This window comes from Lagenorhynchus albirostris, chromosome 12, assembly GCF_949774975.1.
Source record: "Lagenorhynchus albirostris chromosome 12, mLagAlb1.1, whole genome shotgun sequence".
In the NCBI taxonomy this organism is placed as follows: domain Eukaryota; kingdom Metazoa; phylum Chordata; class Mammalia; order Artiodactyla; family Delphinidae; genus Lagenorhynchus; species Lagenorhynchus albirostris.
This window is the reverse complement of record NC_083106.1, coordinates 40,829,045-40,856,748: the sequence shown is the minus strand read 5'-3', so window position 1 is coordinate 40,856,748 and position 27,704 is coordinate 40,829,045. Positions and strand designations below refer to the sequence as shown.

Here is a 27,704-nt window from a genome sequence, read left to right as displayed (position 1 = left end):
GCTTTAATATTCCACAAAATTACTGATAAGGAAAGAGAAAGCAAATCGTTAATTTGTTTTGGCTCACACAGCTATACTTCTTATGTCTAAAGGTAACAATGTCTAATAATAAAATCTAATAAATAAAACCCTCAAATCCTATCATTCTCAATTTGCACTTGTGTTTTTCAGTTTTTAAACCTAAGAATAGTCCTCCACGTTTCTGCCTACTGAAGTCTGTTAAGATGATTTTATATTCTTATACTAGCTTTGGCTTCATTTGATACACATTCATTCTCTTTTCCTCCTATGAAAATTTTGGATAATCAGGACTTTTATATAAACATCTGATGAAAATTACTGCATGGTAGAAGACTGAGCCATGTCAAACACCATCATAAATACATCTTCAGCAAGACATCAGTCACCTACTGGGTACAACCAGTTATTGATCCAGCAATGTATCCTAGAACCTAAATTCTATTTATCTTCCGCTGTCTGTAAGATACTGAGAGACGGTTTTGCAAAGTGCTACACTCAAGGTCAGTGCTCTGTCTTTTGAATTTCTCAGATCTAACGGTTTGGTGAGCCTATCCAAGAAGCAGATCTGGCTTGTTAGTGAATCCATACAGGTTCCCAGTTACTTGTGTTATTGTCTTTCAAGATCTCGCTCAGGAAGTCACATCACCATTAGTTGTATTCAACAGTCATCATATCTACCTTCTTTTGAAAACCAAAATTACATTTGAATTCCCAGCATATAATATTTTCTACTTTTTTTTCCCCCAAAGTTAAATCTAAATTATTTAGAAACCTTAATTTGAGAGCTCTTAACATTTTGGGTTATATTATGTTTTAGGTCAGCAGACTGAAATTTACACACTTCAGGTCACTCTTTACAGATCCTTTGATGAAAAACACTAAGAAGATAAAAACATAAATTGGCTGGCTCGACTGCGGGCAGCAGACTATCAAAACACTACCTTAGAGTCAGAAAGACCTGGGACTGAAGGCTGGTTCAGGAGCCCACTGAGTGCAAGATCCCAGGCAAGTCACATATTCTCTCTGAGCCTTGGTTTTCTCATTTGTAAAAAGGGACAGTGCATTTCGTACACGGCGCTACAAGTCCATGAATGTAAAGCACCACGCACAATGCCTGCCACAGGTAAAGTACTCAATGAAATAAGTGCCATTACCACTGCACAAAAGCTCAGCTTAGGTAAACCAATAAGGCCTAGCTTCCTCAGGGGTTCTTGGAAAATCAGAAACTCCAGAATCATAATCTTCTAAATACTAGAATGCAAACTGATATACCTTCTCTGACTCTCATGGGAGTCATGTTTCAAATCCTCTTTTGAAATACAGTATCCTGACCAAGCTTCCTTTTGGGCTTGATACAATTTATACGATATCTGGGTTTTCAAAAGTGAATTTCTACAATCTGAGGGTTTGAGGCCAATTTTATAAACTTCTGACTCTGATTTCCATTAAAATAAACTTATTAAATCTAAATGAAGATGTGCATCCTATTAATATTCATGCAGCATTTTTTAAGATGTTCTAAAACTTTTCCAGTGACTTACCCTAATGACAGGAGCGGGGTTAGGGCAGGCAGAGAACAGTATGTAAAGGAGGGAAGCCCCAAACAGCCTGCAACACTAAAATCTTTTGGATTTATCTTAACAATGTAGATTTTGTAGTCTCCTTCAATCTGTGTTTGTTTTAAATGAGATTAAATCCCTTAAATCTTTAAGTAAGGTCACATTCCAGGAATATGCCCCACGTAGTCCATGGCTTCTAGTACATAGCTGTATGTGAGCACCAGTTTGAGAAGCAGATCCAGTCTTTGTTTAAACTGCACGCACCTGCTAGTTAATTTCACAATTGATGAGCAAGTGGAAGGTGAATATTTTTGGCTTAAGGCCTACCCACAAAACCATGTGGACTGGAGAAACTGCTCTTTCACTTTGAGTTTCCTCTACCAACAGCCTTTGAATCAAAGAACACACTTAACCAGAATCATACATAAATTTAATAAAATATATGGTATAATTAAGTTTACGTCTAAAATCAAGAGGTGAAATCATGGAAAAACTAGGCTTCACTACTTATCTCTCATATTGCTTTAGGTGTCTTAGACTGATAATTTCCACCTTAAGTTTATCCCTTTCTTTAGTATTGCTGTCCTCTGGCTTACTACACGTATATGTAAAATTATGAGATAAAGTGATAAAACTTGCTAAAATGGAAAAAAGTTTAATTCAATAAACCATTTTGAATGGCTCCCTCCCCCCACCCTTCACGTTATCCTCCATCTCTCTACTGGGAAAGGTGTCCTTCAAATAAACAGATCAGGAGCTCACAGGCATGAAGAATCTAACCATATCCAGACAAGAGGGAAAGTGAACACTTCAAAATCCCTGTTTCAACCTGAGTGCCTAAAAGATCAACCTCTTACAAGATAGTATTTTAAATAACTCAGAGAAATTAGGTTGTATTTTTTATAAGCAACTTATTTACCAAAATTATCTATAAAATGATAGATTTTAGTAGATTTTAGTAAGTGAAATAATGGGCTTGACCATTTTAATAACAAATATAGGTTGGAGAACAGATTCAGCCACAGTTTTTGACTGCAGAACTACAGAGGCGCAGACTTTCCTTGAAGAATAGATATATTGTTTCTTTGCACCTTCAGGCCTTATGATAATTATTCAGAATCAAACCTGCATCAAGTTTAAGGAATTCTCCTTAATTCTTTTTTTTTTTTTTTTTTTTTGCTGTACGCGGGCCTCTCATTGTTGTGGCTTCTCCCGTTGCGGAGCACAGGCTCCGGACGCACAGGCCCAGCGGCCATGGCTTACGGGCCCAGCCGCTCCGCGGCATGTGGGGTCATCCCGGACCGGGGCACGAACCCGTGTCCCCTGCATCGGCAGGCAGACTCTCAACCACTGCGCCACCAGGGAAACCCTCTCCTTAATTCTTAACTTATGATTCCATACAGCAGGGCAGGTCTGATTGATTGCATTAAATTGAAAAAGACTTCTTGGAAAAGAACTTTCATTTTCAGAAATATCTTAATCCTCTTCTCAGTGTTTGGCCCCAATTATTAGAGTTGGTTTTTTTAAAGAGTATTTCTCTGAGCCCTAAGATCAGAGAATACTTCTTTGCTAGCTATTCCTCCAAACATCCTGTCAGCATTCTACTCAATGAACTATAAGCGAGGAACAAGCAAGCATTAATAACAACTGTCCCACTACAAACCAATGCAATAACAGTTTAATAACAATTGCTCCGCTACTAACATATGGTAACTATGCTTTACCTCACTGAGAACCAGTGGAAACATGAGACTTTACAAACCCATTGCTTAAAGAGAGGTTATTGCCTATAAGCCTTGCCTATGTTTAGGCTTAGCATACACATTCATTTATAAATGGTACTTTAAAGTATGTGTTGTATTAACATTCTGAGGATTACAACTCCTTTTAACAGATTAAATAGCAACATTAAACTTTATAGCTTAGTATAACATATGTCTGAGCAGCTTTTAACTTCATATTTAAGTAACATGATAAATCTCTTTAGATGAACAAAGTGCAAATTCTTTGGGCCACAAAGATAGGCAAAATCAACATCTTCTCTCTGTCAGTAGATTGGTTTTACCACGAAGGTCCAGAAGGACCCTCAAGTAGCAGTCCAATCTATATATCACTAATTATGGTCAGAGGGAACAGATCAGTATCCTTATAGCCAAAACCCAAATCATCACCCTTGGCAGACACTGATTAGCATTCGGATAGAAAATATTAAATAACTCCATCCGACAGGATAATTAACTCAGTTATCTGCACCATTAGGATGTAATGCTGCTCTAAAACAGAGCTTTTACAAGAGCAATACTAAGGCAAATGTCACTTCTTTCATGCTCCATGGCATGGAGCTCTGGACCTAAGTCAAGAACTCATTCAGGCATTCAAGAAGACCCAAAGTTGCTTTCTGAGGTCCATTTACAACCTTCAGATAAAGAACCCTACACTTATTTTCCTGAAGAATAGGATGGCATTCCGGTTGGATAAGAGACCAATCTGGACCTTTAAAGTAAAAAATAAAGTCACTGTTGCCACCAATACCTCTGTTATTTTTCAGGAAAAAAAACGGTGTAATTGTTGACATAATCCCTTGAATCTGTGGGTAGAACAAGTGAATATAAGACAAATTCTCTAATGGGACATAATAAAACCAACTAGAAAATTGTAAGTTGAAGCACTTTAAGATGATTAGGAGATGGGACTTCCCCGGTTGCACAGTGGTTAAGAATCTGCCTGCCTGTCCAGGGGACACGGGTTCGATCCCTGGTCCAGGAAGATCCCACATGCCATGGAGCAACTAAGCCCATGTGCCACAGCTACTGAGCCTGTGCTCTAGAGCCTGAGAGTTACAACTACTGAGCCCGTGTGCCACAACTGCTGAAGCCCGCGCACCTAGAGCCTGTGCTCCAAAACAAGAGAAGCCACCGCAATGAGAAGCATGCGCACTGCAACTAAGAGCCACAACTACTAAGCCCGCTTGCCGCAACTAGAGAAAGCCCGCGAGCAGCAACGAAGACCCAACGCGGTCAAAAAAAAAAAAAAAGATTAGGAGAGTAAATCAAGATAGCTGTCTTGAATTTATGTTTGTCATTAATTTTGATATGGGAAGTATCATTTAGATATTATTGATAAACTTTTATATTTTCAAAGGAAAATATGGCAATACCCAAAGAAAGAACTGCAACAAATATGTTTCAAGACCTTTCAAATTAGGAATAGTAAAATAAACAGAAATTCGAGACCTGTGACTATGGCTTTTAAAAGTATATTTTTAAAGTATATTTTGAAGGGTATAACCCAAGACTATCAATAACAGTCTTTAAACGATATTTTTACATAAAAATCTTTCAACTCATTGAATAAAATCTTATAAAAATACAAAAATACAATTTTAAAGAAACAAAGCTCAGTATCTTAGCCATCACTCAACCTATAGCCTAATCCCTTTATCTTACAAGTAAGGAAGCCAAAGAATTTGCTCTTCTTCTCTTCTAAATACTCTGGGCTTCTCTGATGGTGCAGTGGTTAAGAATCCGTCTGCCAATGCAGGGGACACAGGTTTGAGCCCTGGTCCGGGAAGATCCCACATGCCTCAGAGCAACTAAGCCCATGCGCCACAACTACTGAGCCTGTGCTCTAGAGCCCGCGAGCCACCACTACTGAGCCCAAGTGCCACAACTACTGAAGCCCATGGGCCTAGAGCCCGTGCTCTGCAACAAGAGAAGCCACCGCAATGAGAAGCCCGCGCACCGCAACGAAGAGTAGCCCCGCTCGCCCCAACTAGAGAAAGCCCGCGTGCAGCAACAAAGACCCAATGCAGCCAAAAATAAAAAAATAAATTTATAAAAAAAAATAAATAAATACTCTGATATCCTCTATTAGTTTCCCTCTGCTTCCTAATAGGTCCCCACGGTCCATGGAATACATTCACGTCACCTGCTCATGGTCTGAGGCCAGCCAACTGCCTTCTGTTACCTTGTCTATTACCTTGAGAGGCCTTTTTGCTTAGTCCTTTTAAATAAATGATTCCAGAGTTTCTCAGGCTACCACTGGGCATGAAAGCAAAGAACTGCTGCAGTATTTGGGGGAGGTTTGGGGCAGTAATGCTATATATGCCAGACAAGGGACCTGGACACTATTCGGGTCTCATGTCACTAAAGTCTACTTTCCCGTCTTCCATCATTAGACTCTGGAAGAATCTAGTTCTCATTCCCCTACCTTTCTGGAGGTGAGGGACAGTGAAGGAAACACATTTTCCATCCTCTCCTCCACATATAAGCTGAAGACAAGATCATTATTATTTACTGGTAGGTAGCTGAATTTACTCAAAAATAACAAGGCAGGAAAAAAGTATTATTAAGAAATAAACCCTCAGAAGGAAATCTAATTTTTTGTTCATTGCCTTAATTTTTCACACTCAGTTCTATTGGTAATATCCGAGCTACCAGACGTCATATTCAACCAAAGAGCTGTAGAACCTTACAAAATCCCTCACTCCTTGGGCCTGTTTTCTCATATTTAAAATAAAAAGACTGAACACATCAATCTCCAAGGTCCCTTTGTATGGGAATACTGTCTCCTTTATATTCTAAATTCAATTATAAGGCAGATTAAACACAGACTCATCTGCTTGTACTTTAAGTCAGTGATCTCCAAAACGGGGTACATATGGCAATTAAGTAGAGGAGCAGGAACAAAATATTAAAACTTTTAATTTATATACATTTTTAATCCAAAGAGGTAGGAAAAAGACTCAGCTTTATGCTACCTTTACACTCTGAACCATGCTGGTATTCTCACTTGGTCTGTGGGAGAACAGGAGCTCCACAAAGCAAAGGGGTCAGCAGGGAAACACCCTTTCTTTGTCCATTCTCAACATACAGCATGTTACTTGTGATTGGTTATGGAGATTTACAGATATTATCAAATGCTTACCAGATAGACAAGAGGCTTACAAGAATTTTTGCAAAGTAATCTCAGATTAAAAATAATACCAATAGTGAAATAAGTGAGGCAGAGAAAGACAAATATCATGATACCATTTATATGTGGAATCTAAAAAAATGAACTTATTTATGAAACAGAAATAGACTCACAGACATAGAAAATGAACTTATGGTTACCAAAGGGGAAAGGGGGAGGGATATACTGGGAATTTGGGATTAACAGATATATACTACTATATATAAAATAGATAAACAACAAGGACCTACTGCATAGCACAGGGAACTATATTTAGTATTTTGTAATAACCTATAATGGAAAAGAATCTGAAAAAGAATACACACACACACACACACACACACACACACACGTGTATATGTGCGTGTATGTATAACTGAACTTAAAAAAACACCAATAATGCAAACATAAGTGAATGACTCAAAAACACCAGGGCCAACTTTTCCTGTTCTTAAAACAAGCTCTCTGTCAACCTCATTACAAGGTAAAGCAATGACTGTGGAATTAGATTAGCTCTAACAAGATGTAGCCCTCCTTAATTATCAAGAAGTAGTATTAGAAGAGTCCACTGTCCTTAATTATGAACCTCTTCCTTGGTGTACAGTGGGTATTGAGGTTTGTTAAAAATGAAAGTACATATATGAAATTAAAAAAAAAAATATTTCATATATAAATTGACAAAAGGTTATACTGGGAATTCCCTGGCAATCCAGTGGTTAGGACTCTGAGCTTCCACTGCAGGGGGCATGGGTTCAATCCCTGGTCAGGGAACTAAGATCCCTCATGCACATGATGTGGCCAAAAGAAAAAAAAAAGTTTAAGCTGATAAGGGTCTACAATCAACAAAGGTTAAAGGCTTATTTATGGGAAAGTGGATGCAGCTGCTCCTGGGTGCACGTGGAGTGTTGAGATGAGCTACTTCATGGTATTCCTGACTCGGCAGCCATTCTGTTTTGCCAAGTGTCTTGCAGGGGCTTTAAATGGACACTAGCCCCTCATGCAAGAGTGTGCCCTCGATTAACAGTCCCAGAGTCCCAAGCAAATGTCAGTTCCTGATATGACTCCCTCTGTGATCATGTCTCCCCCACCTCCCAGGGCCTTCCCCTTGTGCATCCCTTAGAAAAGACCACTGTGGAGCTTACCAATTGGTTTGAATTGACCGATTTGGCCTTAGCTTTGGAACCCCAAAGCACTTCGCCCACCCTAATAACGGCATGTGCCCCAGGTCCTGTCTTTCTGTCTGTCCGTAGTCTGCCTTGATCTCCCTGTGTGGCCCCTGCGGGTGAGCCACGCACCTTCTCAGGACCTGTTAAGTAATAAACTTCTCTATTTCAATTTCTTTTGTGGTCTTTCATTGAACTGCAGCTCACCATGACACCCTGGGCTCCATTTAACAAACGTTCATCTAACAAAGTCACAATAACGCGCCATGGTGCAGTGCAAAAGCATGAGCACTGGAGTCACGCAGACCTGCGTTAGGCTCACAGCCCTGACACACAACTAGCTGTGTGGTCTAGATAAGCCTCTGAGGCTCCGATTTCTAATCTGTGTGAAAATAATACCCATCTCACAGGGTTGTTGTGAGACTTGAACAAGAATACTTGGCACGTGTAGGTCTTAATAAATATTAATTTCTTTTTCCTTACTCTTAGTTTGCCAAAAAAACAAAGGCATGGATTTGTGTAGTAAGGGAGGGCAAGTTAAGAATATAGTATGATACTACTTAAAACTGCATTATTCGTTTCTGCTAGGGTACAGTACAATAATCTGCCCCCCAAGAGAATTTATTTATGTTAACTGAGATTTAAGAACTGAATTGGCAGCTTTTTTTAACTTACCATATTAAAATTTAGATTTTCGTCAACCCATGCTTTTGCCTCTTCAAATTCGTCTTTCATTTTCATAATAAAAAGTGTATCTAGGGCATCTACTATTGTTGCTCCTTGGATATTACCTGAAAATATCAGAAAAATATTTACTCAGTAAAACACCTTTGACAGATCCATACATGCACATTGACCACACCTTGGAAAGGAAGTGGATAATACTGAATTTACTGGTAAACAAGAATACTGAACACAGTCTAAACATCTTTCAGTGAAAGAAAATTGAAAAGTTGCATCAAAACCAAACTAAAAACTATCACAGGCTATAGATTGGTACACTAATCTTTAAAGTCTCTTCTGAGTTGCAGAAAGTGAATCTCTTAGAAAGTTCATTTGGGATTGCATTCTCTAGCAAGAAAAAAAAAAGACCTGAAACCAAGGAGCAACACACTTATTAATTTTAATGTAATTACATCAAAGTGCACCTGTGCAAAACTCTTAAACTATAATTAGATCTAAAATTGTTTAGTGATAGCTCTAAGAAACCATTACTCAAAAATGGAATTCTACCCCCTCTTTTTGCAGCCCTGACTGATCCTAACCTCTCCTCCCATCCTCCTAGCCAGTCGTGACTCTCATTTATTTCCTCTGAACTCCCTCGGCAGGAAGACTTTACATTGTTCTTGCACTCACCACTTTCTGTCTTCCATTATAACTACTTTTATGCATCTCCTTTTAGTCTGTAAACTTCCTTAGAATAGAGAAGTCATGTCTTATTCACCTCCACATTCCATACTAAGAGACTCAGTATGTTTTTAAGGCTTAATAATAAATTAAAAAACTATCACTGTATTAACAGAGAGCCAAGCAATCTCTTCGATAAAGACTATGGAGGGCTTCCCTGGTGGTGCAGTGGTTGACAGTCCGCCTGCCGATGCAGGGGACACGGGGTCGTGCCCCAGTCTGGGAGGATCCCACATGCCGTGGAGCGGCTGGGCCCGTGAGCCATGGCCGCTGAGCCTGCGCGTCCGGAGCCTGTGCTCCGCAACGGGAGAGGCCACAGCGGTGAGAGGCCCGCGTACCGCAAAAAAAAAAAAAAAGACTATGGCAAATTTACACAAAACTGACTTCTTAATACTATGAACAACTTATAGAGATAAAAGCAAAAATAGAATTAAAATTTTTTAAAAGTTATAGTAAACAATAAAAAATTAAGACCTTTGAGTCTGCATGAAGTTTCTGAGTTTCTCTCTTCAATTCCTACCTCCCATCACCCATGTTAACTAGTCACTGTGTCCTCAAAAACACTACTTAGTAACATCTGAAATCACTTGTACTGCCATGACTCCAGGTGTGGCTCTTTTCATCTCTAAAGTGTGTCACTGTGATCGACCAGCCAGCCTTTTCCCCACTCTTCCAGCTCTCCCTAATCATTCCTGCAATGCCTTTCTCCCTACCAGAGAGCCTATGGTTCTTCAGAACTTCCTATGAATATCTATTGAACCACCTGGTGCTTTGATAATTCACTATCTACACATACGTCTTCTGCACTAGGTCATGAACTTTGCAGAGACTTGTATTGTGTTTCTTAACACCAGTGCTGGAAAGAGAGCCAAACACATGGAAGGTCCTAAATAAATGGAAAAGCATAATGGGGTGATTAGGAGCAGACTCTGACCTTAGCCACATGTGGGTTCAAGTCCCAGCTCAGCCAGTTAGTAGGTGGCTAACACTGGGCAAGCTGTTCTCTCAGCTTCGTATTTCTCATCTATAAAATACATATAATAATGAGGTTAAATGAGAAGATGCACAAATGGCACGTGGCACATAGTGTCAGCTGATACTGTTGTTATATGATTTGATACTATTTAACACCTTTAGTTAAAGTATAGAAAGTCACCTTTTCTATGGTGAATTCAGAAGCATCAGCCCAAGGTTCCCTCCTCTTCATCCTGTTACTTATAGACAAAATTGTGGGAACTGAAGAGGAACTGAGTTCAGTGAGAAGGGCACTGGGTAGCTCTGTGACCCAAGGAATCTACCTAACACTTCTGTTACCTAGCTTCTGCACCTCCAGGATGGGAATGTTTTTAATACCTAGAGTACTCATCACAGAGGGATGCTGTGAGGACCAAAAGCAATAAAATGATGCCAAAGTGCATAAATGGAAGTTTAAATAACTGACGACTCCATCCTCACTTTCTCTTCCACTGCACAAACAGGAGAAATTTAGAGCCAATGTTGAGAGTCACTGAGATACAGTGAAGGTCACCACGGCTGGCTGCCTTGGCCAGCTTATTGATAAAGACACAGCTTTTACCTGACAGGAAGCAGTTAATGCAGCCAACAAATGCTCCTCTGCCTGGTACCACATGGGAGCTGAAAATCATGATACTGTGCCCATATCCATTAAATAAGGATCTCTGGAAGTGTGCCCCAGGCATCAGTATTTTTTCAAGGGATGCAGGTGGTTCTAAAGTGCAGCCAGTGCTTTGTCTGAAGGACACACTATGCACATTCCCTGCAGACAACTCCATCAGGTATGCAAGTTTCCTAGCAACACAGTCTGGAGGATCACACAAACTTTTTCCATCACCCACAAGTTCAGTCGATTGGAGAGAAGTTACTGTCAGTAAGGAGCCAAAGCACACTCTACTCACCAAACAAACTGCTTGAATGGCCTCCTTTTGATACAGGCTTCAGTTCATTTTTTCCCCAGGCATAACGTTTATAATTATTCCAAGCATGTTTCATCATCTGAGAAAAGAAATGAAAACGGGATTATATTTTGAATTTGAGAAGTTTTTGTTTCAAAATAGATCATATATTGAAGACCTAAAGGTTAAAACATTAAAACTCACTGCTTTGTTAAAAGGATGATAATTAAAAGGGTGACAAAGGGTATGAATAAGCTGGAACACACACATAACACACAAATACACATCATCCCTTTATGTTTACAAGTGGAGTTTTTTTAATCCATTTAATCCTATTTCATATACATATTTTCAAAAGTCAGTTCTCAGCAACAGAAACTTAGCTTATCATAAAAGGATGAACCATTCTTACATTTATCTATTTCATCCTCATGATGCATTAAATCTGCAAAGACTGCATACTTAAAATTCACATTTTTGCATAAGGTCCTCTGTACTTAGTATATAGACAAATATCCAAAAGTTATGACTTTAAACACTTTGATGTATCTTGACCAAGTCTATACGGAGAAATATTTTTAAATATCTATAGGAAATGAAAAAAAGAAACTCTACGGGTATACATAGATTTTGGAAAACTTCAGCTTAGTATAATTAATCTTTAATTGCATACATATCTGTGTACACATATGTAACTGAAGACTAATTCTACATATTCCCAACCTAGACTCCTTGTACCAGGAATGTTTTTAAAGCCCCAAACTCTCTGCCATAAATCAGCTGTATACCTTTTTTAATTTTAACAAAATTAATTTATCTACATATAATGAAAACCAATCAATTTCTCTTGACTTATAGACTAATTTCTGACCTATTGTGCTAGATATTAACTCTAGCAGAAAGTGAATAATTTTCAAGGGGAGAAATTGTTCTCTAAGAACCTATCAAAGCTATACAAAAATTTGTATACCTATTGTGTAATAGTTGTACAAATTTTTTTCAATGACTCCAAGAATATACTGTAGATAATAATTTTTGCATACTTTTTTTTAAAAGGGTTGAGGACTCCTCACCTGTCTAGAATTTATTCATGCCACTATTCCCAATCCATTAGCAACAGTAATTAAAATATGGACATAATCTGGAAATATTCTAATCTGGCTCCATATTTTAAAATATCTTAAAAAGCATCACATAAAGTTATAAATACTATGTAAAGGCTGTTTATCACTAAAAATCTGCAGTGAGATCAATACAATTTTATTAATAAGAAAGTCTTCATATGTCCCTGAAAACAATAAGGCACATTTTTCTTTAATCAATTTGTATATTTTCTTCCTATCTCACCAGTACTGCTACTAATAATAGCTACAAAAAATCTGTACTATCTGCTGGGTACTCTGCTAAATGCTTTAAATTCAGTATAGTATTCAATTCTTGTTATAACGTTATGAAATGCATTGTATTATCATTGTTTGGTAGATGAAGAAACTGAGACTTTTAGAAGTGAAAACACGAACAACTTTACTCAAAGTCATGACATTTCTCCACAGCTGTGGAGCCAGGGTTCATCCCTGTGTTGGCCTGACTCCAAAGCCAATGGCATTGACCATACACTGCATCAACTTCCTTTAATGAGTCGGCAACAGAATCTTCCTTTGATGAGTCAGATTGCTGATCTTCTAACAATCAATAGAATGTGTATGTCGTAGTGTTTTTGAGATTTTCTCTTATAATTTTGTTGGACAGTATAAAAGGTTTGAAGGTAAAATAACCTGATTTATAATCCCTATCGTATCACCAATTAGTCTCATAATCATGGATGAGTCACAGTTTTGCGAGACTTTCTTTATCTGAAAACTTGGGATCATAATTCCTCACAGGGTGCATGTAAGGATTACATGAGCATGGCCTGTGTGATGGCTCCCGGCACACATGGCGAATAATCACACGCTTATTGAATTTTAAGCCTATATTGAGATCAATTAAATTCACATCACAGAAACAGAAACCAATGAGCCTCTGAAAAGACTAGGTACATGAACACTAGGTATAAAAACACCTTGAGATTACATCTCAATTTGACTTGGTTTTCCCATTAAATGTACTGTATTTGGTAAACTCTTCATTCCTATTCCAAGGATAAATTCAGAAGCTTTTGGAATACACCTGATGCAAGAACAGAAAAAAAAAATGTTATGATTTGTTTCAGCTCCAAGTCTGAATCGAAACCAGTGCCATGTACTATTAATAACTCAAAGACAGCAGAAAACTTTCCTATAGAAGACTGTTGTCAAAAATTATCATTTATACAATGTACCACTAGAACAGAACCTCACTGAGTTACCACTGTAGTATATATTAACTTTCCTTATCTCGTTTTCCCCCAAAGAGAAAATCTGACACCAACTGCTTATCTGCCTACGTTTCAAAAGTTGCTGTGACCCATTTCTCAAAATGGGCTCCTCATCCCATGGGATTTCTATGTGCAAAGTTAGAAAAGAAAAAGAAAACAATGTGGTCAAAGTGCCCTGTATGGAGCTCTAAGAGTGGTTTCTCCAAGAATCTGTGAAATGAGGAACAGCCATATTGGTCATGGATTCCAGTGGTTGGTCACCTCTGGAAATGATTTGCCACTTTAAAGCCAAATAAGACTTCATGTGTGTGTTTGTGTCTGTGTGTGTGTAGAACAACAATGAGATTAAATTCACAGGTCATATATACAATCAACTTTGTAACTCAGATTTATGACATACAAATATTTGAAAGCATCAAAATGCTACTAGCCTCTAATTTTACAGTATTAAGCCACTAGCCAGCTAAGGGACCATGAGAATGAAAGCATTTACTCTTTCCAGACTCAGTATGCTCAGGAGCTGACAGGACAAGAAGGTCACTTTTAAAATTCAACCACAAAGATGTCCATAGATAGGATTAATCCTTCATCTTCATAGCCTCCTTCATTTTGTTTTGTAGTCTTTCATCACTTTAATCAGGGTTAGGCAGCCTGACATCTGAGGTAGAAAGATTAAAACAGGCCTAAATTCCATGTTGATTAGGATTTCAAACTCCATACTGAAACCCTAATAAAAAAAAGATAAACTGAAAACAAACCAAAGATTTTTGTTTGAATTTTATTTTTTCCTGAATATTCATATTTGCATTGGTCATACAGCTAACATACAGTGTGAAGGGAAATAAATGCGATTTTGTAATAGTAATCCTTTGTTTTGACCCAGAGAAGCTGGAATTAGGCATGAAATATCCAAAAAATAGCATGACTTCTCCTTGACTCTATGCTTATTGAAGATTCTTTGATTAGCACTTTGTTATCAATTGGCATCAGGGCTGCATAATTAGTGCCACTTATTGAGTGTCCGCTACACTATGCGTGATAAGATGCTAAAGGACTAGCAGGGAAATGTACATGAGTCTATCATGCTTATAATCTAAGAGATAAGATGGAAGCTTAACGTTTTCCCTTCTTACACACTCACAAATGTTTATAAATATGAGAACAATAAGAAAAGCAATTAAATGTTGTGCATAACTCCATGAAAGGATGCTCAACAACACTAATCATTAGAGAAATGCAAATCAAAACTACAATGAGGTATCACCTCACACTGGTCAGAATGGCCATCATCAAAAAGTCTACAAACAATAAACGCTGGAGAGGGTGTGGAGAAAAGGGAACCCTCTTGCACTGTTGGTAGGAATGTAAATTGATACAGCCACTATGGAGAACAGTATGGAGGTTCCTTAAAAAACTAAAAATAGAGCTACCATATGATCTAGCAATCCCACTCCTGGGCATATATCTGGAAGATGAAAACTCTTAATTTGAAAAGATATATGAACCCCAATGTTTACAGTGGCACTGTTCACAATAGCCAAGACATGGAAAAACGTCTATCAACAGATGAACAGATAAAGCAGATGTGTTATATATATACAATGGAATATTACTCAGTCATAAGAAAGAAGTAACGCCATTTGCAGCACCATGGATGGACCCAGAAATTATCCTACTAAGTGAAGTCAGAGAAAAACAAGTATCATATGATATCAATTATATGTGGAATCTAAAGAAATGATACAAATGAACTTATTTACAAAACAGAAACAGAGTCATGGACATTGAGAACAAACCTATGGTTCCCAAAGGGGAAGGGTCGGGCAGGGACAAATTAGGAGTTTGGGCTTAACAGATACACACTACCATATATAAAACAGATAACAAGGACATACTGGACAGCACAGGGAACGATATTCAGTATCTTGTAATAAAGTATAATGGAAAAGAATCTGAAAAGATTCAGTTAAAGTGATATAACTGAATCACTTTGCTGTACATCTGAAACACAACACTGTAAATCAAATATACTTCAATTTTAAAAAAATTTTGTAACTGTTTGTTTCAATTTTATGTCCTAATCAAGGGCATGCGAAGCAATGAATAAAGAAAACTGTGAATTTCCCCAGTTATGTATAGATTTCATAACCTACGTTTTTGTTGCTAAGAGCTACCCTTAGCAAATGTTTTTATTTACTGATTCTTTAATCACATGATTTTAAGTTACGCATAAGGCACATTAAAAATCTTTTTGAAAATCTCACTCCTTTTTTTTCCAGACAGGTTTGATGAGGATTTGGGGCTTTCACTGCCTCTTTTAAAAAGCATACAAGTTCAAGTCCCACTTACAGGGCCATCCTGTGAGGTCTTATACAAAATCTCTATAGTCTGACAGTGTGATCTGGGTCCCTGGCCCCACTGACTGACCCAGGGCCTGGTGCCTGACCCACAGGGAGACAACTGAGGGCTGGCCATGAGCCTTCGAGGTGAGGCACCCGCAGTGTGACGCTCTCTCCAATGGATGGACCAACCCAATCATCTACTCTACCTAGGGGAGTATAACTGGGAGATAGTCACAGAGAATCCGGAGGCCAGAGAGTGATGTAGGAGCAGAGAAGTACAAATACATAAAGAAAAAAACCCACAAGAAAGAGTCACGAAGCAGTTGAAACCATGAGGGAGACGGAAGGCAAGGAGAGAAAAATAAGAAACTGGGAAGCAGGTATGGGGTGCTCGGTTAGTTACATGGTGCCCCAGGGGAATTATGTTAGGTTTGTAGAGCCTCTGTAAAACAGCAAACTATGCTGCTGAATGCTGACTGTTGATGACTTATCTTCCTCTCCTCCATGAGGCATGGCTCTTTGCCTGCTGAGACTGTTTACTTACTTCCCCGTGTGTCCTTATAGAAAATCCTCTTGTTTACTGGGGAGGAATGTATAAGAGCGGTCACAGGAGCAGGCATCTAACAAATTGGGCTCATATCTGAGCTCTGCCATCATCGGTGTGACTCTAAGTGAGACAATTAATCTCTCTGAGCCCACTTTCCACACCCATTAAAGGTACATAAATAAAACTACCAGTCCAGTGGCACTCACATTCCCGCTGTCCTAGAGGACATGAAGGAGCTGTATCCGGTTCAGCTGAGGACTAGGGCAGGGGCCAGTCTACCTCCCTGATTGCTGAAGTGGAAATTGGTGGCCTTCACTCTTAAAATTACACTTACAATGGATGCTTGGAACGACGCTGATTTTAAATGCCTGTCAGTAGTTTCCACCAAACTTTGTCTGACATTACTTGATTATCCCATGAAAGAAAGTAACGTCTGAAACTTCCAGATAAAAATCTCAACACAACACATTTTCAGGATCACTGTATCAATCTTCTTTCCTTTCATCTTTGGTGGAACAGGGAAATGGAAGAAAGGAAACAAGATTAAAAAGTATTTTCAGGGAATCAAGTCACAGCTTCACCAAACCCTCGCTTATCCACTGGAAAAAAAATTTCTAGATATGTGAACACGCGACAACAATCTTGCTGCCCCTTCCTCTTATCTGGTGTGGTCCTGCTCCCTACATTTCCCTGTGGGAATGAAGACTGAGAGTGAGCCAGCAGGAGACGCTGGGCTGAGGATGCCATCCCAGGGAACAAGGCAAGGCAGGTGGGCTTCAGCTGGGGGGGAGCCGGAGTCCTGCTGCCTAAGGGCCTGATCTCTCAGACTCTCAGTTTCTCATCTTTAACAACAATAACTGAAGGAAACCAACGTCCCACTGAGGTGCAGGATGTTAACAGTGGAGGAGGTGCTGTGAACCTAAAACTGCTCTAAAAATGAAAGTCTGTATCCAAAAAAAAAAAAAAAAAAAAAAGAGAGAGAGAGAATAGCATTGTCTTCCTCACATCATGGTCTGGAGATCAAATCTGATAATGTCTGGCTGGAGGGAGACATCCGAAGAGTGTTCCTGGCCTTCATGCACATCTCCGCCTCACCGCCCCACCAGGTGCAGGAGTTAAACAGAGATAAGGGAGAGCAGTGCAAAGGAAAGCAGACGCTGTGCTACACTCACAGCAGACAGGGCAATTCAGGGAGAGAGAAATTAACAGGGTAGGAAAGAGGTCAAGGTCACTGAGAGGTGACAGAACGTAGAGCATGGTATAACTCTGCACTCCCAGACACTGCAAGCCTGGAGTCTACCACAATTACAGGCGTTTAGCATCCTCTTACCCTGAACGGTATTAGGATGCCACCTAAGACAGTACTGGGAAGATACTCCCCTTAACACAGTGTCCTGGGAAAGCCCACAGTCCAGCCACCTTCTATCTGTCCTCACCCAGAATGGAGAAAAACCCTCCCAGCCGTGATAGTTTCCAATTTTACCCCGTATCAAATTAAAACACTCATTCAGCACCTTGCTCAATTTATCTCTTTCGAAAGCTGAAATATATTAGTTCTCTCTCCCCTTCCCCAAGGCTGTTAAGGTATTCTATTTCCAAGGTTCTTTTTCCCAAAGTCACAATGACAATTACTACTTACTGAGTACTTATTGGTGGCAGGGCGTGAATTACAAAGATGATAGAGTAAGGGTGCCAGATTTAGGAAATAAAAACCTTGCATGGGACACACACATACTAAAAAAGCATTTATGTTTATCTGACATGCAAATTTAACAGAGTCCTGTATTTCATCCAGCAGCCCTAGTAGAGAGGGACAGGACACACTGAATCCTTGGTTCTGTGTCCAGGGCCAGCTCCCTGGATTGTGCCCTGCTCTGCCTTGGGCTCAAAAGAGGGACTGAAAATTCAAGGGCCAGACAGAAATAGAATGGTCAGGTTTAGGGCAACTGGAAATGACAGGGAATGAGGCCAAACAAGAGTGAAGGCCCTGGCTAAAGCCATTTAAAAAAATATTCTTAAAAAAAAATACTAAGCTTGCTTTCAAGGTTTGAGCCAGGTTTTCCAGGGGTCTAGGAAAAAAACAGTATGCTAGCTAAGGGGAAAAAGCATCCGTGAGCCACAGATGGCCCACAGACCAGCCGTCTGCACTGCAAGCCCTGGTTTCTGGGCACATGTCTAGACCTGACTGCTCTGTGCTTAGTAGGCCTGTGGGCATGTCGCTTCCCTCTGGCCCTCTCCCCTAGCTCAGGGAGCAGTGCCCAGCCCACTTCTGAGCCAGGCTGCCTTCTGTGCGTGCTCTTGACTGTCCAGGGCCTGCCAGGACATCAGTGCTGACTCTACCAAGAATCAGTGAGGTCCTCGAGACCTGAGATGTACAAAGCATTATGCACACACCTCTCAGCAATCCTCTTCCTGCTGGATGAGTGGTAGGTTCACACTTCAGAAAGCATTTATAATTCTAAATCCTACACTGTTCTACAAGTGAAACTGAAGAAGCTGTAAAGGAGAAAGTGCCTTAACTTTGTCCAACACCTGTAAGGCACTGGGAGGCAAACCTGATAACAATTTACCACACACTTAATCCTCCTTAATACCTCCGGGGTATTACTACCCCATTTTACAGATGAGGAAGCAGAGGCCCAGCATAGCACAAAGGAAGAGCGAAGTGTCAAACTCTCTCATTCTGATTCTTTTCCCTGCATCACTTAGGATGCCTTGACTTTTTTTTGACCTTAAGACGGTCAGCCACAGCCTCCGAGCTCTTCTGCTGCTCCATGCGCAGGGCCAGCCCTACCTGGGGTACAAAGAGACGCGGCTGGGCCTGGCAGTAAAATGGCACACACCAAGTTGGGCTTGTAAACTGGCTCCAGCACAGGACCTGGCAGCACCAGCTTTTCTTGCCTGCATCGTATCCTTTAACCCTCAGGACCCTCCTTCCCTCCAATTCAGCTCTCTCTCCAGCTCTGTCTCCCAACTCTTCTCCTCTGGCTGTGCAGACTACTTGGGCAGACAAGATGGCTCTGCCCTGCTCCGACCCTGCCCGTCCCTGGATTTATGGAGAACTGTGAATCCCTCTCCTTCACACCAAGCTGCTGACTATGCTGACAGCTGCTCTCTTCAGCTGCGGTATTTCCTGAGCTTTATCACCACCACCAGAGCTAAGGGTGGCCAGTTTTTCTTTCCTCTTCTCCACTACTCTACTGCTTATTTCTTGTCTCTGTGTGCAATTTGTTACCACGCATCCCAGGCTGCCTCATAACCAAGGAGGGGATAGATACACGTTCATATTTTCTTCAGATTCAGATGTCCTGAATTCTCCCACAGCCAATTTAGTGTACTTTCTTTTTAAAGATAGCAGGAGATATATAAAGGAGTAATTATTTAATGCTAACATTGTATGAACCCTAATGGGCTAATAAGCATTAATTCCCAATGAATTGAAAGAGCAGTTAGAGCAGTAATCTCTTTTGAAAAAGACTCAGAATGCCTGATAAAGCCAGTTTTAAAAAATGAGAATTCCAGTTAATTGCCACTTGTAGAGGACAGATTGTCCTGTTTCTAAGAAGCATCTCACACTCCTAAGAAAAAGCCAGTTTTTCTAGGTCTAGCTCAGAGAATTGGGTTATATGCTATTTAATGGTTCTCTTTTTTTGTGACCAAATTCTGACATTATTTTATAAAACTCTGTGCTATTACCAAATGGAAGAGGGTAGAGGACACCCCTCAAAACCCCAAAACTTGACTAAAATGTAAGTATATAACTCTAAAATATTCGAAGAGATAGTCATTTCACATCTCAAAAGTTGGCCATTAGAAAAACACTTGTTCATATGTGACTATCTAGTATATTTCTTTTTTGGAAAGCAGTACTGTTGGTGAGAATGTTTTCTGTACATAGAGAAAAGCTCTCGATCAGCCAAGGGTCTATGACTTGCTGTTATTTACTTCTCAAAAATATCTGTCTCGTAGTTAATGACTGTAGTCTCTTTCCACAGAAGTTGTCACTCGAGTTTAAACACTCAACGTCAGGGTTTTTGTTGTTTGTTTGGTTGATTTTTAATTGATCTAAAACTGCCTTTGTTAGGTTACCCCTGCTAAGTAAGAACTAGCAGGCTAGCAAGTGGGCCTTTGCAGGCCAGACGCCAGCTGATCTTCCCTGCCCGGTCCCCAGGCAAAGACCTAGCAGAGCTTTCCCAAACCTGGGAAACAGCAGCAACTACAGATCTTTCCTGGCAGTTAAGAGAAAATGATATCCCCTGCTGTGATATCATGAAACTCCGTTTATTCTAAGAAGGAAGTCTAAAAAACGTATCCACATAGGAAACAAATACTATCCTCATCAGTGAGTATCTTATCTCAAAAGATTTTTTTTTTAGTTTTAATATTTGTAATAATAAAACAAGTCCAAACATTCTTTTAACTCATGCATGTCATTTCTACAGCTTCAAATTTTCACTACATTTATCTTTCTTGCAGTAGTGACACAATAATGTTTTAGAACAAGTATGCTCTCCTTTAAGGGATTTGTTCATAAGATTTGTCAAGTTCACGAAGACTAATAAACTTACAATTTTTCTAATATTCCTTTTTTAAACATTACAAATACTATGAAGTTAGAACACAATTAATGAGAAATGAAAAAATTAGCAAAAATTCTCTAAAAAAATTGCTTAATGAGCAAAAGTTAGAGATATTTGCCTTTTAAAATTATGTTCTTTTCTTCTTATTTTTTTAAGCAAGCAAAGTAGCCCTAGAAAGTCAAGACCTGTTCTCCTTCAGTTATCAAGAGGAGAGCTGCAGGATACAGCATTTCTTTTCCTTTTTTTCTTTTGTGTGTATGTTCTTTTAATAGACTTTATTTTTGTTTATAGCAGTTTTAGGTTCACGGCAAAATTAAGCAGAAAGTACAGAGATTTTCCATATACCCCCTACCCACACACCGTACCACCTCCCCTACTACTAATATCATGTTCCAGAATGATACACTTGTTACACTGGTGAGCCTACACTGACACATCACCATCACCAGAAGTCCACAGTTTACACTAAGATTGTTATTGTACATTCTATGGGCTTTGGCGAATGTATAATGACTTGTATCCATCATTATATTATCACACAGAATAGTTTCACTGCCCTAAAAATCCTCTGTGCTCCCCCCTTTTCTTCCCTCTCCCCTACCCTACCCTACCCTACAACCACTGATCTTTTTACTGCCTCCATAGTTTTGCCTTGTCCAGAATGTCATATAGTTGAAATCATATAGTATGTAGCCTTTTCAGACTGGTTTCTTTCACTTAGTAAATATGTACTTAAGGTTCCTCTATGTCTGAATTTTCATGGCTTAGTAGCTCATTTCTTTTTAGCACTGAATAATATTCCATTGTCTGCATGTCTCACAGTTTATTTATCCATTTACCTTCTAAAGGACATCTTGGTTGCTTCGAAGTTTTGGCAATTATGAATAAAGCTGTTATCAATAGGAGAGTTGCAGGGACGAGTGTTCCCTTTTCAAATTAAAACCAGAAATCACTATTTTCTTAACTAAAGGATTACAAATTATAATTTTGTAAGTTATTATTTCTTGAAGGTAAAATTCATACATATATATTGGTTATAAAATGTCACATATTACAGGGAAATTTTTCTTAGACTTCTGAAATGATTACCCATAAAATTGTCCACTATTAGTAAATAGTTGGGGCACTCCTCGTCATTCAAGATTCCATAATTTTATATTATGAAAGTAATCCTTTTGTATACTGCAGATCACAGTTTTAAACATTATTATCAGAGCATATCAATAATGAAAATGTTTTATAAAAGGTACTATTTTGAAACTTACTTATGAAATGTAATATTTATGTATACTAAACATCAAAAATGCTAGTTCCTAAGTATAAACTTGGAGTAGCAACTAGTGCTTCTATAAGACTTAAAATCCATAATTAGTGTGTCACAAAAAGGTACTTATCCTTAATAGAAAGGGCCAGCGTTTATTGAACACTCACATGTCAGGAAATATGTAAAGCATTTACATATTCTCTCAGTCCCTCACAACAATCTTACAAGGAAAGTAGTCTCCTCACTGAGAGTCCCATTGCACAGATGAAGAAATCAAGAGGTTAAATAATTTTCCCAAGGTCAGCCCTTTAGCAGGGGTGGAGGCTGTCTCTGAATTTAGGCTGACCCTGAAGCCTGTACACTGTACTGAGCTAAAGATGTGACCCATGCAATCGGGGGACCGTGCCTTCCAAGTAAGCTTCTAAACAAACTGTTAACTCATGTTATTGATATACATATTTGCATGCTTTCTATTACCTATTTAATTATTTTGGGTAAACTCAACTTTCAGTAGTGAGACTTCAGAAACATGCCATGCAAAACCACCTTCCCATCTTTCCCTTTTTGAAAACTTTGCTGACACAGGAGAGAAACATTAAATATATTGATAGATTAAGGAATTAAAATGAAAATGAGAGTATCTCTTGCTTCTGATGCCCTGTGGAAAAGCATATCTTACATACATTGAAAAAGAATTTTGCTTTACATACATTGTAACATCTAAAATTTCCTTCCAGTGAAGTTCATCTCCATTTGAGCATCCTACAGTGTTAGATCATAATCTTTATTCTTGGTTTCATAGTATCTGACACTTCTTCACCAAGAAAACACACCAATAATTTTGTTTTTTGGCAATTGAAAAAAGACATTTTAGTTTAAATGTCAACAGCATTCTATAAATTGCCCCTACATTGGCAATAATATCAGATTTCTTTCTAAATACCTACCAAAAAATTATAGCAATACTGATTATTTTTCAATGCTCTACTATAGTTTTATTTAAACTTCTACTATGTTACTAATGTTATTAATGAAGACGGCAAACAATTATTTGGGAGTATATGTGGTAACACTGTTAAGGCAAGCAATCATACCTAGTATGGTTATATCACTGCCATCCTATAAGCCATATTTTCTATGGGTTGAAGATAACCTGAGATGTTCTGTAAGTGGCGGCAAGTATTTCCTGGATCTGAAAATGTATTACTCTAACCATTCTATTAGAACTTTAAATTCTGATAAGGCTAGATTTTTTTTGGTAGAAAGAGATAATCATCATTCATTCTACAGTTGCTGGATGGCAAGTGCACAGAATTAAATATATGCCAGGTTCAGTGACCTGGTAAAAGTAGACGGTATTACTTAGTATTAGCTTTGGAATGACTTCCAATTTTGTTCAGCTATTTCATGGCTTAAAAATTGGGCAAAGACCTCCATAGACTTAAGAAGGAAAAAAAAAGTGCCAAGTTTATCAGCAGAGGTCAAATTATTTCACTATTCAGAAAGACTACATAAAGTACAAAACAATAATAAAAATGGGAAAATTATGAATATACATTCTACCTGTCGCAGACTGATTCACTCCACACCCAAATCTCCTTCTGCCTTGCCTGTCCTTGGAAGAGAAGCTGTAAAAGCCAAATGTGTGCTTCCCTAATCTCTCTACAGCTAGAGGTAGGTAGCTATGTGACAAAGCTCACATCAATGAGATGTTTGTCAAGGTCTGTCAACAGCCCTGTTGTCCCTCTTCTTTCTTCCTTGAATGGAGGTGTGATGCAGGGAGATGTGCTGTCACAGTGGCAGTTCTGCTACCATAAATGAGTGAAAACCCAGAACTACAGAGACATCATCCTGGTGGAGGAGACCGTGACAGCCCGCCCTGTTATGTTTTAAGTTCAAACTACAGTTATTTTATTACTTAACTCATTGATTACCAATCACTAATGAATTTAACATTTGAGTAGCTATCCTTTGGTTGTCTTTTAAAAACCTGAGTGACGAGATCAAAATTGGACTTACACCATACCCCACCCTGGGGAAAGAGGAAGTTTTTCTCTGGATTATTTCTTTTCATAATACTGTTTGGTAGCTGAAACTACTCTAAAGGTTTGATCAGAACAGTTGTATAATAATAAATAGTATGATTTATCAAAGAAATTATGGTAGTTGAGTCCTTTGTTCAAGCTTTAAAAGACCGGTATGGGTGAAGGGGACGGGCATCAATGATTAAAAAAAGAAAAACTATGTAGTCAGGATTCCTGGATTCACCCAGAAAACAGTAACTTCATGGGACAATTTGAGTTGTTTTCCTCTACCTTACTTGAAAAAAGTAAAATATTTGTTCAAAATGGGATAAAATAGTCAAGTAAATATTGTTATCAAAGAAGAAGATTATGTTGTATTTTTGAATGAAAATCTCAAATATTAGTTCAGGCATCTTCTATAATAGAACTTATCCACAGTGCTGGTAAAAACTGAATTACCCTAAGAGTTGCATCCCATTCTTGTTAAGCTATCTGAAAAAGGCTCTGGTTAAAAAATATATAAAATAGTACGTACTAAATATTGTGCTTCTGGTGAGTAAAACTAACAATATGAGTTGAAATGTTTAACTTTTATGTACTTTTATGGAGCATCATAGCTGAGTTATAATTTCTTTCTCTCAAGTGTAATATTTATCTCCCTTAAATATGTGTGTGTCCCATTTACCACTGCAACAAAATGAATAAAATACCTAGGAATAAACCTACCTAAGGAGACAGAAGACCTGTATGCAGAAAACTATAAGACACTGATGAAAGAAATTAAAGAAGATACAAACAGATGGAGAGATACACCATGTTCTTGGATTGGAAGAATCAACATTGTGAAAATGACTCTACTACTCAAAGCAATCTACAGATTCAATGCAATCCCTATCAAACTACCAATGGCATTTTTCACAGAACTAGAACAAAAAAATTCACAATTTGTATGGAAACACAAAAGACCCCGAATAGCCAAAGCAATCTTAAGAAAGAAAAACAGAGCTGGAGGAATCAGGCTCCCTGATTTCAGACTATACTACAAAGCTACAGTAATCAAGACAGTAAAGGTACTGGCACAAAAACAGAAATACAGATCAATGGAACAGGACAGAAAGCCCAGAGATAAACCCATGCACATATGGTCACCTTATCTTTGATAAAGGAGGCAAGAATATACAATGGAGAAAAGACAGCCTCTTCAGTAAGTGGTACTGGGAAAACTGGACAGCTACATGTAAAAGAATGAAATTAGAACACTTCCCTAACACCGTACACAAAAATAAACTCTAAATGGATTAAGGACCTAAATGTAAGGCCAGACACGATAAAACTTTTAGAGGAAAACATAGGCAGAAAACTCTATGACATAAGTCACAGCAAGATCCTTTTTGAGCCACCTCCTAGAGAAATGGAAATAAAAATAAACTAATGGGACCTAACGAAACTTAAAAGCTTTTGCACAGCAAAGGGAACCATAAACAAGACCAAAAGACAACCCTCAGAATGGGAGAAAATATTTGCAAATGAAGCAACTGACGACGGATTAATCTCCAAAATATACAAGCAACTCATGCAGCTCAATATGAAAAAACAAGAAACCCAATTAAAAAATGGGCAAGAGACCTAAACAGACATTTCTCCAAAGAAGATATACAGATTGCCAACAAACACATGAAAGGATGCTCAGCATCACTAATCATTAGAGAAATGCAAAGCAAAACTACAATGAGGTATCACCAGTCAGAATAGCCATCATCAAAAAATCTACAAACAATAAATGCTGGAGAGGGTGTGCAGAAAAGGGAACCCTCTTTCACTGTCAGTGGGAATGTAAACTGATACAGGCACTATGGAGAACAGTATGGAGGTTTCTTAAAAAACTAAACATAGAACAACCGTATGACTCAGCAATCCCATTACTGGGCATATACCCTGAGAAAACCATAATTCAAAAAGAGTCATGTGCCACAATGTTCATTGCAGCTCTATTTACAATAGCCAGGACATGGAAGCAACCTAAGTGTCCATCGACAGATGAATGGATAAAGAAGATGCAGCACATATATACAGTGGAATATTACTCAGCCATAAAAAGAAATGAAATTGAGTTATTTGTAATGAGGTGGATGGACCTAGAGTCTGTCATACAGAGTGAAGTAAGTCAGAAAGAGAAAACCAAATACCGTATGCTAACACATATATATGGAATCTAAAAAAAAAAAAACAATGGTTCTGAAGAACCTAGAGGCAGGACAGGAATAAAGACGCAGACCTAAAGAATAGACTTGAGGACACGGGGAGGGGGAAGGGTAAGCTGGGATGAAGTGAGAGAGTGGCATGGACATATATACACTACCAAATGTAAAACAGCTAGTGGGAAGCAGCCACATAGCACAGGGAGATCAGCTCGGTGCTTTGTGACCGCCTGGAGGGGTGGGATAGGGCGGGTGGGAGGGAGATGCAAGAGGGAGGGGATATGGGGATATATGTATACATATAGTTGATTCAGTTTGTTATACAGCAGATACTAACACAATATTGTAAAGCAATTATGCTCCAATAAAGATGTTAAAAAAAATGTGTGTATGAAAGAACACAACTTTTTGCTGTTTTATTATAAGTACACCAAATCTTGTTTAAAATAGGTCAGAATATTTGTGATCTTCAACTACTGATTTCCATATAGACTGTTTTGTACTACTTATTTTCTTCTCATTGTTTGAACAATGTTGGAATTCCACATCCTTCATTTCTGAACACAAGACTGTTGTTCCAAATAGTATGACCTTCTACCATCAACAGAAAATACCTTCCTAGCCCTGAATATAAAATACTGTCCTTGGCTTAAGACTCTCTAACTTGGTTTAGAATATCCTTGTCTAAAATGCTTCTCAGAAGGAGGAGAATATTCTGCCTTCTCCCAGGATGGTCTGTCAGGATTTATGAGGGATCTGTCCCTCCTGCCTGCTTCCTTAGCCCTGTCTCAGAAGGATACCCTCCCAGGAACTAACTACTCATTTAAAAATTTTACTGGCAAAGATCTGAGGTCCTGAAATGTAATAACAGACCAAACACGCAACCTGCAAATGTGTACCCTGGGCAATAATGAGGGTGATGCAGTAGGCTCAGCCTCCGACACACTGGCCAGCTCCTGGAGGATGTGCTCTCACAGAAGGAAGCAGATGAAACCTGTCAGCCAGGCAGAGAGCAAATTCCAGAACAGATTCAGTGGGGCAGTGGGGTGCAACTGCTCGGCTCTCCTCATACTGGACTCTCTGGACTCCAACTCCCAACTTCATTCCCACCTGTTCCTTTGTGCCAGACTGAACTGTTCATTCCTTTCATGAACATGTGCGTGCCTATAGCTACAAGGCCTGTGCTACATTCACTTTCTGTCCACAAGGGGCTAACCTGTGCACGGCTGTATGTCTGTATGATAAGTCTTACCAGTGTTACTAAGTGCTGTAATTCTGGTTCCACTGTTTTCTCCTCTCTCTGACTTGGACCTCTGGGTCCTGGGCTCTGCTCAGCTTAGACCCAGGACTACTGTGATATGCCTTTCTGGTGATATT

General features: G+C 38.9%; 1 protein-coding gene across 2 annotated transcripts in view; it reads right to left on the bottom strand.

Moving 5' to 3' along the window:
- The window catches only part of MAN1A1 (mannosidase alpha class 1A member 1), a 170,715-nt gene that overhangs the window by 112,148 nt on the left and 30,863 nt on the right, over window positions 1-27,704 (bottom strand). For both annotated transcript variants that reach the window (XM_060168036.1, XM_060168037.1), the window contains 2 exons: window positions 11,020-11,116; window positions 8,372-8,487 (listed from right to left, as the gene is read on the bottom strand). In XM_060168036.1, coding sequence (XP_060024019.1) covers window positions 8,372-8,487; window positions 11,020-11,116 — 213 coding nt within the window. The remainder of the gene's footprint in view (window positions 1-8,371; window positions 8,488-11,019; window positions 11,117-27,704) is intronic.